This window comes from Hypomesus transpacificus, unplaced genomic scaffold (assembly GCF_021917145.1).
Source record: "Hypomesus transpacificus isolate Combined female unplaced genomic scaffold, fHypTra1 scaffold_258, whole genome shotgun sequence".
NCBI classification, from domain to species: domain Eukaryota; kingdom Metazoa; phylum Chordata; class Actinopteri; order Osmeriformes; family Osmeridae; genus Hypomesus; species Hypomesus transpacificus.
Genome location: NW_025813785.1, coordinates 127,732 through 142,126, shown reverse-complemented (window position 1 = coordinate 142,126; position 14,395 = coordinate 127,732). Strand labels below are relative to the sequence as shown.

The following is a 14,395-nucleotide window of genomic DNA, read 5'->3' as shown; positions in this document are numbered from 1 at the left end:
ACCAGGGGGCGATGAAACGACAAAGGCCAATTTGATTTCCCATATTTATTTATTTTTTAAATGTTTAAATAAGAAAATCGTGTTATAACTCTACTCGAAATATCCATTGATATCCCAGGAATACAGCCTATCGTTATAGTACATGACAAAGAACACATTCAAAGCTCATATTTAATAGGAGTCTTCTCTTATAACGCAGACTCATGTTGTCTTCACTTGCTTTCACTCCTCTTTGCTCTGGAGGCCGAGAGAAAGAGAGAGAGAGAGAGAGTGAGTGAGGGAGAGAGACAGAGAGAGAGAGAGAGAGAGAAAGAGAGAGAGAGGAGAGAGAGAGAGAGAGAGAGAGAGAGAGAGAGAGAGAGAGAGAGAGAGAGAGAAAAGAACACAATAGCGATTATTCCACCGACAGTCAAACACAACAGCACGCTCTTCTGTTCTGTGTCAGCAGGGGTTGTGTGATTACCATGCTTCTCCACTAACCTTTGACCCCAAGTCCCTGCTCTTGGCTCTCAGCTTGTTGACCTGGGACTCGGCGATATCCGCCCGCTCCTCCGCCTCCTCCAGCTCGTGCTGCACCTTCCTCAGCTTGGCCAGGTGGGCGTTGGCCTGCTCCTCCTGTTCACACCGTCACAACCACAGGAGGATTTGAAAAGCACTCTGGCTTCTCCAGTGGGGTTTGAGTGAGGAAGCAAGGCAGGAATGCGTTGGCTTACAGCTTCCTCCGCCTGGCGTTTGTAGGCCTTCACTTTCGTCTGCAGCTTGTCCACCAGGTCCTGCAGTCGAAGGACATTCTTCTTGTCCTCCTCAGCCTATAGGCACACGCAAGTGGGTTGTCAGCTTGCGGATCATGGAACTTCTGCTCCTCACCTTCCACCTACATCACCCTCATCACTGGCGTTCTCACACTGTCAATAAACCCTCTAATCAGTCCTAGTAACACTGATGTCCAGCCTTAGACAGCAGGTGTCCCTGATTGAACTGACAGTGAGAATCTTGTTTTTTCGATTAAAAATCGAGTTGGATTTAATTTCTAGTATGTCTTGTGACTTCATTTAAGTAAACGACACATTTGAAGAAATCTTATCAAGTGTCATTTTTTTCGTTGTACTGGCAGACAAATGTAGCCTACTTGTTTTAAACGTAAACCAGCTTGTGATGACTAATATCAATGCCCTTTACACTTTGCAGTGTACCTGGTAGGTGAGCTCTTTGACTCTCCTCTCGTATTTCCTCAATCCTTTGACGGCTTCAGCTCCTCTCCTCTGTTCACTTTCCAGCTCTCCCTCCAGCTCACGCACCTGCCAACCAGGGACACCAAAGGTTGAGATGGTCATGAGATCTCAGGCTAGATCAGATAAAAGTGGTTTTTGCCTGGTACAAGCGTGGCGCTTACGTGTATTCATTTATCGGACACCTTTTACCGAACGTGACTTAGACAATAAAAGAGCATCGTTTTCCCAGTGGGTATTGCCAAGGAAGGAACAGACTGTGTTTACAAGGGAGTGCAACGATAACATCATCTTATACGAATGGCGTAACCCACTCTGGTCTCCAGTTTCTGGAGCTGCTTCTTGCCCCCTTTCAGAGCCAGGTTCTCAGCCTCGTCCAGGCGGTTCTGGAGGTCCTTGATGGAGGCCTCCAGGTTCTTCTTCATCCTCTCCAGGTGACCGCAGGTGTCCTGCTCCTTCTTCAGCTCTTCTGCCATCATGGCCGCCTGCATGCAAGATAAAAACCCACGACTAACAAGGGAATCTCTAAGACAGTGGCCCCTTGAAGTTTCGGAGCAGGCCTCGTAGAATATCAATGTTGTGTGAAAGTCTTGATTAAAAATGCAACATTCCTGATTTATAATAGTTTTAAATGAAATAATCCTCATACATAATGATTGAAAACAAATTAATGTATTCTTTTCTTTAATTTCCCGATTAACAAACGATACATATGCTCATTTATTTGGGGAACCACATCCGTTGTGCGCCTGAAAGACCTGAAGCGTCTTGTTTTGACTCACATCTGTGATGGCTTTCTTGGCTTTCTCCTCAGTGTTCCTGGCCTCCTGAACAGCGTCCTCCACCTCAGCCTGGAGATGGCTCACATCCGCCTCCAGCTTCTTCTTGGCGTTCATCAGGCTCGTACTCTGACAGGGAAATATGACACATCAATGGAGTTGACTTGTGATAATTGCGTATGATGATAATCGTGAATGCTAAATACTGAAAAAGGTTTTGTAGGCATTGTCGTATGTTTTTTAGCTCCTCTACCTGGGAGTAAAGCAGTCCATCATAATATTGTAATATTATTTAAAAAAAACTGGCAAACGTTCTCGAAGACTTCACAATAAAACCACAAAAACAAAGAAACATTACCATATTATTAATTAGCATTACTGGAGTTGTTCCATTATATCCATGACGTAAGGATACATCTCTTACCTGGGAGTGCAGCAGTCCCACCCTCTCGCAGGCGTCCACCAGCTCCTGTTCGGCCATCTTGCGGCTCCTCTCCGTCTGCTCCAGAGCCGCCCTCAGCTCCTCCACCTCCGCCTGCATCAGGGCGCTCCTGCGCTCCGCCATGGCCGCCTGCTCCTTCAGCTCCTCCTGGCTGTGCAGCGCGTCATCCAGGTGAACGGTCACATCCTGGGTAAAGTATAAATCGGTGGCAGGGGAGCGTAAATGACTGTTTGATATTGGGGTAAACTTCCACGACTGTGTTCGTTCTCTTTTTCCCGTCAGAGTAATTCAAATCAAATAGCCCTTTTTACAAGCAATAAATCCGGTCCTAAATCCAGTCATGTGTTGGAGCCTGGGGGTGGAGAGGGCCCCTCACCTTCAGCTGTGCCTGGACGTTCCTCAGCTGTTTCTGGGCCTCAGCGGCCTGCCGGTTGGCGTGTCCCAGCTGGACCTCCATCTCGTTGAGGTCGGCCTCCATCTTGCGCTTGACCCTGAGGGCGTCGTTCCTGCCCCTGACCTCCGCGTCCAGGGCGCCCTGCAAGGTCTCCAACAGCCTCTGGCTGCTGCGTTTCAACTGCTCCATCTCCTCCTCCTTCTCCGCCAGCTTCCTGTCCACTTCCCCTTTGGCCTGGGCCAGCTCCAGCTGCACACGCAGGATCTTGGACTCCTCGTGTTCCAGGGATGCCTGCGTGGGGGATGAAGGAGGGTCATTCCCAAAGGGGCACCTTTCACTGTTGTGAATCCATTTAAATAGAGGAGACAGAGGATTCGCTTTTTCCGCTCTGTATCTGGTTACCTCCGCCTCCTCGAGAGCACTCTGGATCTCGGCTTTCTCCGTCTCCACTGTCTTCTTGGCTTTCTCCACCTCGTGCATGCTCTTTCCGGTCTCACCAATCTGTTCGCTCAGGTCGATGATCTCCTCTGGATGACACACATGATGAGAGTGGAGTCAGATGGCTGAGCGGTTAGGGGAACTGGGCTAGTAATCTGAAGGTTGCCAGATCGATTCCTGGCTGTGCCAAATTACGTTGTACGTCGCTCTGGATAAGAGCGTCTGCTAAATGACTAAATGTAATGTGACAAAACTAATATATGGAATTTGTGTGTCTTGAGTCAAGATGTGCCAAAGGGAAACGTTTAACATACGTTGCAGGATCTTGTTCTCCCGTTTCAGGGTCTCCAGTTGGTTCAGGGCTTCCTCGTAGGAGTTCTTGATTTTGAAGAGCTCAGTGCTGAGGGAGCGAGAATCCTTCTGAGAACCTTCCAGTTCAGCTTGACTCTCCTCATACTTCTGCCGCCATTCGGCCAGAACCTAAAACGGATTTCAAAAGGTGAGCGTGGACTCGTTGAGGTGTCATCGAAAAAAGATGGTGTCCACTGAAAAGTCTGACAGCCTGAGTCTATTTTTGGGCATTTCTGCTGTAATTGGAGAGACAGTGAAGAATGACAGGAAATGTAGGGAGAGAGAGAGAGGGGATGACATGCAGGAAATGGTCTGAGCTGGATTCAAACCCAGGTAAGGCAACTTTTTACTTTGTTGTTTTTGTTGTTGTTGTGGATACCTTGTCAAAGTTTCTCTGCTTCTTGTCCAGGTTAGCGGCCCATGCGTTGGATTTCTCTAGATCCATCACCAGGTCCTCCACCTCCCCCTGCAGCCTCTGCTTGCTCTTCTCCAGGGAGGCACACTTGGCGTTCGCTCCCTCCATCAGCTCCTCCACGTCCTGCAGTCGCTGGGCCAACTTCTTCCTGGTAGGAAAAGGAGGAACGAGAACATGCATTTTAAACAGTTTTCCATCCATTTCCATCCATTTCCATAACTTCCCATCAGCTTCCATAATTTCCCATCAATATTCCATCAATTTTCCATCTATCAACCATTAGCATTTGTATGAGTCGTAACGGTTCGGCATTTCTGGTTACTTGGCCTCCTCCAGTTCGTCGGTCCTCTGGATGGCGTCCGTCTCGTACTTGGTCCTCCACTGGGCCACCTCTCCGTTGGCCTTGGACATGCTTCGCTGCAGCTCTGCCTTGGCCTCCTGCTCCTCCTCAAACTGCTCCCTCAGCAGCTCACAGTCGTGACGAGACGACTGCAGAGCGTGGGCCAGGGCGTTCTTAGCCTGTCGGACAAACACCCGCTCATATTTTCTATGACAGTATATTTGGCATAATATATATATGTCGGTATGTGTATCTGTATATAGAGTGTGTATTAATTGTTTGTATATACAGTATTATGCGTTTAACTGTATCTCCTGTTCGGTTCATGTACTGTACCTTAACCTCCTCTTCAACAAGCCTCTTCAGTTCCTCATTCTGCTGAGTAGAAGCCTGTTTGTTTCTAGTCAGTTGAGACACAAGAGATTCTCTCTCCTCCAGCTGCCTAGACAGCTCACCTGGGCAGAATTGAACAGAAGAGACTCGCACATGTACGCCTGAATGCAACGACACGTGAATTCAACTCTGTGACGTTTTCTAATCCCGAAGGAAATTCAAGCGTTCAGGTGATTCCGCGTGCAGTTACATCATTATTGAAAACGGAGGTAACACACGATAGCTGATACACGATAGCAGTAGCAATGGCAGAACTGTGATTCTGACAGCGTTTATTCTGAGTACCGTTCTCAGTCTGCAGTCTTGCTTTCTGGACAGTGATGTCGTTGACGTGGCGAAGACAGTCGTCACTTTTTGCCTTCACCTCACTGAGTTGATCTTCCAAACTCCGACACATCTTCTCGAGGTTAGCCTGAAAATTGACCAGCAATCGATTGATTCATTGAGTAAAGCTACCCAATATGCTGTACATTTGGCATATTCAGTCAGTTCAGAAAATGTATGATAGATGATATGTTCAACATCTTCTATTTATCGTCAGCTGACCTTTGTTTTGGCCATTGTCTCCATGTTGCCGGCCAGGTCGTCAACCTCCATCTTGTATTCATTCTTCTCCTTCTCCAGCTTCTGTTTGACTCGTTGGAGGTTGTCGACGTGCTCTCCCAGCTCCGCCATGCTGTCAGCGTGTTTCTTGCGCAGGGCGGCGGCGGTGGCCTCGTGGTGCAGGGTGGACTCCTCCAGGTCCCGTCTCAGTTTCTGAAACTCGGCCTCGCGCTTCTTGTTCATCTCGATCTGGACCGAGGTGGCTCCTCCGGCCTCCTCCAGCCTCTCGCTGATCTCCTCAAGTTCCCTGGAGAGATCCGCCCTCTGCTTCTCCACCTTGGCCCTGGCAGCACGCTCAGCCTCAATCTCCTCTTCCAGCTCCTCAATTCGGGCCTGTGGGGAACAGTGAGGAAAACCAAACAAATCAATAAGAGACACTGGCCCTCAGTTTTATTAAATAAATACAATATTTGACATTGTAGCATCATGCTACGTACTTGATACTCTTTGAGCTTCTTTTGCCCTTGAGCACCAAGAGCTTGTTCATCTTCAATTCTCCCGAGAAGGTGGCAGATTTCAAAGTCTTTCCTTGTTGCCACCAGACAAAAAATAAATGACTTCAGCAATATGAAACACACACGCCTGTAAAAGTGTATTGGCACATGTTCATCCTCTCACTTCTTCAGCTTCTCGTCCGTCTGCAGCTTGTCGTTCTCCAGATCCATGATGGATTCCTGGGCCAGCTTCAGATCGCCCTCTGACTTCTTCCTGGCTCTCTCCAGATCCATGCTGTGTTTTTTCTCTTGCTCAAGGGAGCCCTCTAGCTGTGAAACCGTCGCACGGACAGACTCGAGTCACAGAAACACAGAAGGGGGGCCTCGCTCGCCCACAGATCCCACGTCACAGCAGATGCATGCCCTGCGTGTGTGTGCGATTCACACTTACGTCATCCACCTGCTGTTCCAGCTTGGTCTTAGCTTTGGTCAGAACGTTGACTTTGTCTTCTTCTGCCTGCAGATCGTCTAGCGTTTGCTGGTGGGCCTCTTGGAGGGCTTTCTTCTCCTTGCTGACTTTAACAATGCTTTCATCCAGGGACGACATCTCCTCTGTCAGGTTTTTCACCTGGATATCCATAAAAACACGTTAAGATACTCAGGAGTTCTCAATCAAACAGCGTTGGCGATGACCCTCATGGGTGCTGCATCTCTGGGCTTTCACCTTGTTCTCCGTGGCGTGTTTCTCCTTCTCCACCTTGGCCAGGGTGAGCTCCAGGTCATCGATGTCCCTCTTCAGCTCGGAGCACTCGTCCTCCAGCTTCCTCTTCTTGGAGGTCAGCTCAGCGTTCACCTCCTCCTCGTCCTCCAGCCTCTCGCTCAGCTCTTTGGCCTTGGCCTCCAGCTGGATCTTGCTCTTGATCAGACCCTCGCATCGATCCTCCGCATCGGACAAGCTTTCACTTTCCTTTAGAAGATAGAAACAATCGCATGTTGTATCTCATTCTATAATCCTGGCTGTATATCAAACCATATACAAAATATAACAACAGTGACAAAATACTTGAGAAAACAACATTGACCCAAAAATTCTAAATAATTATCATCATCATCATCGTTTATGTAGTATCGATGAAATACCTACAGCTGCCACTTGTAGTTGCAGGTCGTTCTTCTCCTGTAACAGAGAAACCATTTTTTCCTCTAGCTCCTTCTTCTTGGATTCGGCTTTGGCAAGGCTCTCCTTGCACTTGGAGAACTCTTCCTTCATGGAGGCCATTTCCTTCTCTGTCTCGGCGCTCCTAAGGAGCGGCTTGATCTTGAAGTACAGCTTCATCCAAGGCCAGTGTTTCACGTTCATGAATGAACGGATGTTGTACTGGACTACGTAGATGGACTCTCTGTTTAATAAGAGGTAGACATAAAGATCGTTTGGGATATGATATAGTTAATTATATATATTTATATACAGTGCCCTCCAAAAGTATTGGAACAGTGAGGCCAATTCCTTTATTTTTGCTGTAGACTGAAAACATTTGGGCTTGACATCAAACGATGAACGTGAAACCAGAGATCAACGTTTCAGCTTTTATTTCCAGGTATTTACATCAGGATCTGATGCACAAATTAGAAAATATCACCTTTTTGTTCGAACCCACCCATTTGTCACGTGAGCAAAAGTATTGGAACATATGACTGACAGGTGTGTTTTGTTGCCCAGGTGTGTCCTATTACATACATTATTCAATCAATAAATACCACTGAATGTCTACACTCAGGTTCAGATTGGGTAAGATAGGTTTTGTCTATGCAGACTGTATTCAGAGGTGAAAACAACATGAAAACCGGAGCGCTGTCTTTGGGTGAAAAACAAGCAATTGTGAGTCTTAGAGAAGATGGAAAATCAATCAGAGCCATTGCAGAAACATTGGCCATAGCCAGTACAACCATTTGGAATGTCCTGAAGAAGAAGAAAACTACTGGTGTACTAAGTAACAGACGTCGAACAGGTAGACCAAGGAAAACATCAGCAGTTGATGACAGAAACATTGTGAGAGCTGTAAAGAAAGACCCTAAAACAACTGTTAGTGAGATCAGCAACAACCTCCAGATGGCAGGAGTGAAGGTATCACTATCTACTGTTCGCAGAAGACTTCATGAACAAAAGTACAAGGGCTACACCAGAAGATGCAAACCACTCATTAGCAAGAAGAATAGGAAGGCCAGGCTGGAATTTGCCAAAAAGTACAGAGATGAACCTCAAAAATTCTGGGACAAAGTTTTATGGACTGATGAGACAAAGATTAACTTTTACCAAAGTGATGGAAAGGCTAAAGTTTGGAGAAAGAAAGGAACTGCTCATGATCCCAAACACACAAGCTCATCTGTGAAACACGGTGGAGGTAATGTCATGGCTTGGGCTTGCATGGCTTCTTCTAGGACGGGCTCATTAATCTTCATTGAGGATGTAACACATGATGGCAGCAGCAAAATGAACTCGGAAGTCTACAGAAACATTTTGTCTGCCAATTTAAGGAAAGATGCAACCAAACTGATTGGCAGAGCCTTCATCATGCAGCAAGATAACGACCCAAAACACACTGCCAAAACAACAAAGGAGTTCATCAGGGGCAAGAAATGGAAGGTATTAGACTGGCCAAGTCAATCTCCAGACTTAAACCCTATAGAGCATGCATTTTACCTGCTTAAGAGGAGACTGAAGGGAGGAACCCCACAAAACAAACAACAACTGAAAGAGGCTGCAGTGAAAGCCTGGGAAAGCATCAAAAAGGAAGAATGCAAAAGTTTGGTGACGTCAATGGGTCACAGACTTGCTGCAGTTATTGAAAGCAAAGGATTTGCAACTAAATATTAAGTCTTATTCACTTAAATATGTTTTAAGTATATCTGTTCCAATACTTTTGCTCACATGACAAATGGGTGGATTCAAACAAAATGTGATATTTTCTTAGTTGTGCATCAGATCCTGATGTAAATACCTGGAAATAAAAGCTGAAACGTTGATCTCTGGTCTCACGTTCATTATTTGATGTCAAGCCCAAATGTTTTCAGTCTACAGCAAAAATAAAGGAATTCGCCTCACTGTTCCAATACTTTTGGAGGGCACTGTATATATATTTCGTTTAGATTTTATTTGCATTTTGCTCTACTGTTCTACTGTATTCTGTGACACATTCATGCAATGTAAGATGTCTGCACAGTTCTGTACATTTCACATTTGTTATTGTTGCCACCACACATGTTGTTGTCCCCTCAGGGGCCTGGTTGTACCTCCTCTCCATCATCTGCTTGAACTCCTTCCTCATGACGAAGCCTCGGCAGACGGCTTGAGTCATTGTGACCAAAGATGCCAGCTTCTCATCTCTCATCTCCTCCAGGGCACCAAGCAGTCCAGCCTTGAAGAACACCTGGTAGGAAAACAACGACTTGAAGAAACGCACTTCTTTTTTTTCCCCATTGTAAAGGGAAATGTGAATATATTGTATATATGTATTGATCCTACCTTGGTGTTGCCAAACTTGTACTGGGTGTGGTCCACATCAATCGACCCCAGGAGCTTCTCAGCAGCTTTCTTGTTGTCGATGAACTGGCCCTCAGGGATGACACTGGCATTCAGTACTTTGTACCTGCGACAGGAAGGACAAGCAGATTACAGTAACTGTTCTGTATCTGTTTTGTCTGGTTATCTTAAGGTTTCATACTGTACCTCTGCTTGAAGTCTCCATAAAGTATTCTACTGGGGAAGCCTTTCCTGCAGATCCTGATGCCTTCCAGCACTCCGTTACACCTCAACTGGTGGATAACCAGTGGGTTCTCCATCAAACCTGAAGGACAGCATCGATAAATGTTCGTATCTAAAAGTCTGATGAATGCCTGTCATAGGATGTATGTATGTACGTTGTTCCATTGGATTTCATTGGGCACGGATAGAACTCAGTTTTAGAACACTGGAATACAGATCAAGAGTTCCCTGGTTCAAAGAAATGTTGAAATGATGAAAGCTTCTGCTAAAATGAAAATGTTATTTATTTATTGATTAAATCTTTGTTACCTGGAGTCTTAGACTCGTTGGGAATCAGGCAGCGAACAAAGTGAGGATGGGTGCTCCTCAGGTTGGTCATCAGCTTGCCCAGGTTCTCCTGAGGGATCCAACCGTTTACATCCCCGCAACCCCGAGTAAAATTAGTCCCAAAAACAACTGTCTCACAACGTTTGTTTCTATTCATTTTAGGTGATGCATGTTTCTGTGAATTTCTGTTTTGTTTACGTGGTGGGTTTTACCTACCCTGAACAATGCTGAGACGGTTTGAAAAGAGCCTCCTTTCTTCTTGGCTCCTCTCTTACTGGTGTCTGTGAAGGGCACAAAGCACTGTATCTTTGAGAATGTTCTCAAGGACACTGTTTACAAAACAGGCTCCATTTTCAAAAGAGGCCATCACTACCGTACATATCAACCACTAGACACGTGGTCTTACCATCAGTAGTGGAGAAGCTCGCGTAGAGGAGAGACAGCAGTTTCACAGCAGCCTTCTGATACAGCTGCACCACCGACTCATTCAGAGGATCCTTGTTCTTGTCCAGCCAGCCACAGATGTTGTAGTCCACTGTTCCAGCGTAGTGCACCAGGGAGAAGTGGGCCTCAGCCTTGCCTTTGACAGGCTTGGGCTTCTGGAAGCAGTCTGTTTTTCCCAGGTGCTGATCATACAGCTTGTTCTTAAAGGTGGTGTCGGACGCCTTTGGGAACATGCACTCCTCTTCAAGGATGGAGAAGATGCCCATTGGCTGTTGAAGACGAAGGGTGATGAAATACCAGCACTAGAAACCATGAAGAAATGTTCTGTCTTCCTGTGTAAATATCCTCTCAATTCATGTATACCTTCTCAATAAGCTCAATACAGGCTGCCAAGTCCATCCCAAAGTCAATGAACTCCCACTCGATCCCCTCTTTCTTGTACTCCTCTTGCTCCAGGACAAACATATGGTGGTTGAAGAACTGTTGCAGTTTCTCATTGGTGAAGTTGATGCACAGCTGCTCCAGACTGTTGTACTGCAATGAGAGTTTTCAAGTATTTTAGTTATTTTGGCAAACATCCAACAGAGACAACAGCATGATACTTACGTCAAAGATCTCAAAACCAGCGATATCTAAAACTCCGATGAAGAACTGTCTTGGCTGCTTGGTGTCTAACATCTGGTTGATGCGGATCACCATCCAGAGAAACATCTTCTCATAGATGGACTTTGCCAGGGCCATGACTGAATTGTGGACCTAAATTTAAAACACATTGTAAACGGTAACACAGGAATGACAAAATAAAACTAGATTACGATTAGATACAAATGTAATTTAGATTAGGTTCAGATTACGAACGCGTCTAACCTGTTGGACAGTCTGTCCCTTGGTGACATACTCGTTTCCCACCTTCACTCGGGGATAGCAGAGGGCTTTGAGCAGGTCTGCAGAATTGAGGCCCAGCAGGTAGGCCACTTTGTCAGCCACTAAAATTACATTTACATTTAGTCATTTAGCAGACGCTCTTATCCAGAGCGATTTACAGTAAGTACAGGGACATCCTCCCCGAGGCAAGTAGGGTGAAGTGCCTTGCCCAAGGACACATTGTCATGTACACCGGCCGGGAATCGAACTGGCAACCTTCAGATTACTAGCCCGATGCTCTACCCGCTCAGCCACCTGACTCCACCATCAGTGAGGAGGGGCAGTGAGGAGACACGGATGCTTGGCTTCATTGTTGAGGACAATGTTATAATGCATGCACTTTATATTCCTCGGCGGGGAAAGTGACAAGACACACACATATCGTTATCAGTGAGGCCGTTGACAAGGCACAGACACACACTCACAGTCCAAAGACACTCCCTCAGTGAGGACAGTGCCTTGACTCACTACTCAGACATGTCCATCTTGTGTATCTGTGATGGTTGTGTCATGCGGACCAGGCATCAGGGCTGCCATGACATAGTGGTGTGTCACACAGCATCCCTGCCTGTTTACCTCCCTACAGTTTGTTTGTTTGTCTGTTTACCCTCTGTGCCGTCAGGCTCCGCCTGCTCCTCGCGCTGCTTCTGCTTGAACTTCATGTTCCCATGATGCATCACTGCACCTGTCAGCTTGTAGATGCCCAGCTTCTCATCCAGAGAGAAGCCCAGGATATCAATAGCAGTCTAGGAAACGAGTATCCGACACAAATAGGATGGATAAAATGACATAAAATGTCTCATTTTGTATGTCATTGAGGAGTTTCCATCCTAACTCAATTAATTGAAGAAGTTAAAAATAAATATAATGTCTTCATTTAGCAGACACATTTATCTAAAGAGACATACAATGGGGACTTGAATTATATCTGGAACAATATCTGCAGTTAAATGTTTACAGCTCATACATCTGTCGCCATCAGTTCATCTTTGTCATCAATGCTGGCAACGGTAATCTGCCCCTGGCTGATCATGGGGAAGTCGTAGGGGTTGGTGGTGATGAGCAACATCCCTGTAAAACATATTAGAAAGTCAGTTCATACACAGATTATAATTCCTGATTTTAACTAGTCATCATTCTCTTTTCTTTGATCCCTGTTGTAGGCTACCTATCAGCTCTGGTTTGTGGTTGGTCATGATTTGGTAGAAGATGTGGTAACTTCTCTCATCAGCAAGCTGGAAAGTCACCCTGGACTTCTCCAGCAGGTCTATTGAAGAACATATGAAACACAGAAATATAAATGAAAAATATATAATTTACACAACTGGGCAATTTAAAATACGTTTGACTGATATGCTTACATGTCTCAATATCAGCCGACGCTAGTTTTCCTGTGGTCCCAAAGTGAATCCGAATGAATTTACCCTGATTGGAAATGGTTACATTCAAATCACAGTTGAAAAGAGCTTTCAAACTGTCTAAAACACTTGTGTGTAACCTTGTGTGATTATGTTTACTTACAAAGCGTGAGGAGTTGTCATTTCTCACAGTTTTGGCATTACCATACGCTTCTAGCAGAGGGTTCGCTGCTATGATTTGATCTTCCAACGAGCCCTGTTGAAGACATGCACGTGTATTTTACTTTACATTTGATGCCTACAGAGACAAGTCATGGCCCATGTTTATCCTTCGTTTTTTGTACCTGCATTTTACCGCTCGCCGCCGCTTCCTTCTTCTTGTCGCTACCAGCCACTGCGATTGTCGCGAAGTACTGGATGACACGCTTGGTGTTCACAGTCTTTCCTGCACCGGATTCTCCACTGGGTTGAGAGGTGGAAAGAACGGAGCGAAAGAGAAAGAGTTGCCAGTGTTCCACAGACATAGGTAAGTAAACAAAAAGTAAAAAAAGTTGCAATTAAGTGTGAAATTATAAATGCGGCAGAATACCAATACATAATGCATCTTACGTGATGAGGACAGACTGGTTCTCTCTGTCTGTGTAAACAGAATATGAAAACAAAACAAAAAAACTGTATGTAAGTGTACAAAACATAACTCAAATCTGTGTTTTAAATGCACAATACATGCTGACTTCAGTCTTTAGACATATCACATTTATAATTACTTAATTACATTTGACAAAAGGTGACAGTTCCAATTCACAGTTCACAGTTTATTTACCAGTGAGCATGAACTGATAGGCGTTGTCAGAGATGGAGAAGATGTGGGGCGGAGCCTCCATGCGTTTCTTCCCCCTATAGGCCACCACTACTTTCTGGCTGTACACTGGGAGCCACTTGTAGGGATTTACAGTCACACAGAACAGCCCGGAATACGTCTGGAACACAGCGACAGTACAACACCATGTCCACAGTCGCAATGCGTAAGAGTTCAAGAAATGCTACACACCAAATCTAGCTACGGGTACAAATAAATTCAACCTGAACCTAAGAGTCTAAGAACCAATCCAGTTAGTGTATTTCAATGTCACACACACACACACAGGGAAGAATGATCAGACAGAAGACACTCACATAGATCATCCAGGCTGCGTAGCGCTCTTTGAGGTTGTACAGCACAGTGGCCTCGTTGAGGTGGGTCATCATGGCCATGTCCTCAATCTTGTCAAACTTCGGAGGGTTCATGGGGAAGACGTCGTCATCCTTCACTGACACAACCTTGGACAGAGCAGGCAGAGGGGAGAATGACGTGTCCAACCGGTCAATAAATCTCCTCATTCAATATAAATCCCAAAGGTGGTCTTAATGATCCGAGTGTTAACTGCAAAGTGATGTTCTATAGTCTAGTATATATAAATCATTATAATCATATCGTACGTTGTGAATGGTAACACTCACTTGGCCAGCAGCAGTCTTCACAGTGACCTTCCCTCCCTCTTTCTTCTGGATGTTTCCTTTAACGTACAGCTCCCTGGCATCCGCCGCGTAGCAGGCCGTCTTGGCGTCGAAGGGCTGGTTCTGGGCCGCGATCCTCTCTCTCTCCGGCTTCCGGAGGTACACAGCCGCCTCACCGTACACGGCCATCTCTGCGTCCGTGCTCATGGCTGGACCTTAACTGTGAAACATTTACATTTATATTTATTCATTTAGCAGACGCTT

The 14,395-nt window shown here is 45.7% G+C and overlaps 1 protein-coding gene across 1 annotated transcript; it reads right to left on the bottom strand.

Annotated features, from left to right (window-relative positions):
• Nucleotides 1–83: 83 nt before the first annotated feature.
• Nucleotides 84–14,338, bottom strand: LOC124462880 (myosin heavy chain, fast skeletal muscle-like). The gene is made up of 39 exons (XM_047014582.1): nucleotides 14,135–14,338; nucleotides 13,811–13,954; nucleotides 13,458–13,614; nucleotides 13,244–13,271; nucleotides 12,979–13,096; nucleotides 12,798–12,890; nucleotides 12,638–12,701; nucleotides 12,445–12,543; nucleotides 12,244–12,347; nucleotides 11,884–12,022; nucleotides 11,220–11,338; nucleotides 10,959–11,108; nucleotides 10,716–10,886; nucleotides 10,315–10,621; nucleotides 10,125–10,189; nucleotides 9,891–9,978; nucleotides 9,546–9,663; nucleotides 9,342–9,465; nucleotides 9,110–9,246; nucleotides 6,963–7,218; nucleotides 6,543–6,785; nucleotides 6,270–6,446; nucleotides 6,003–6,148; nucleotides 5,822–5,912; nucleotides 5,328–5,717; nucleotides 5,067–5,193; nucleotides 4,725–4,843; nucleotides 4,371–4,567; nucleotides 4,013–4,196; nucleotides 3,597–3,762; nucleotides 3,247–3,371; nucleotides 2,827–3,135; nucleotides 2,433–2,636; nucleotides 2,012–2,137; nucleotides 1,544–1,714; nucleotides 1,194–1,298; nucleotides 714–809; nucleotides 481–615; nucleotides 84–237 (listed from the first exon to the last, which is right to left on the bottom strand). Exons 1-39 carry the CDS (start codon nucleotides 14,336–14,338, stop codon nucleotides 223–225), a joined length of 5,811 nt encoding a protein of 1,936 aa, XP_046870538.1. The 3' UTR covers nucleotides 84–222.
• Nucleotides 14,339–14,395: the final 57 nt, after the last annotated feature.

Excerpts from the sequence above, each read along its gene's own strand:
- LOC124462880 (XM_047014582.1), bottom strand. The coding sequence starts at position 14,338 with ATGAGCACGGACGCAGAGATGGCCGTGTACGGTGAGGCGGCTGTGTAC. Across the intron at positions 13,615-13,810 it reads ACGCAGCCTGGATGATCTAT|ACGTATTCCGGGCTGTTCTG; the intron begins GTGAGTGTCTTC and ends GCTGTGTTCCAG. Across the intron at positions 10,887-10,958 it reads CTGGTTTTGAGATCTTTGAC|TACAACAGTCTGGAGCAGCT; the intron begins GTAAGTATCATG and ends CTCTCATTGCAG.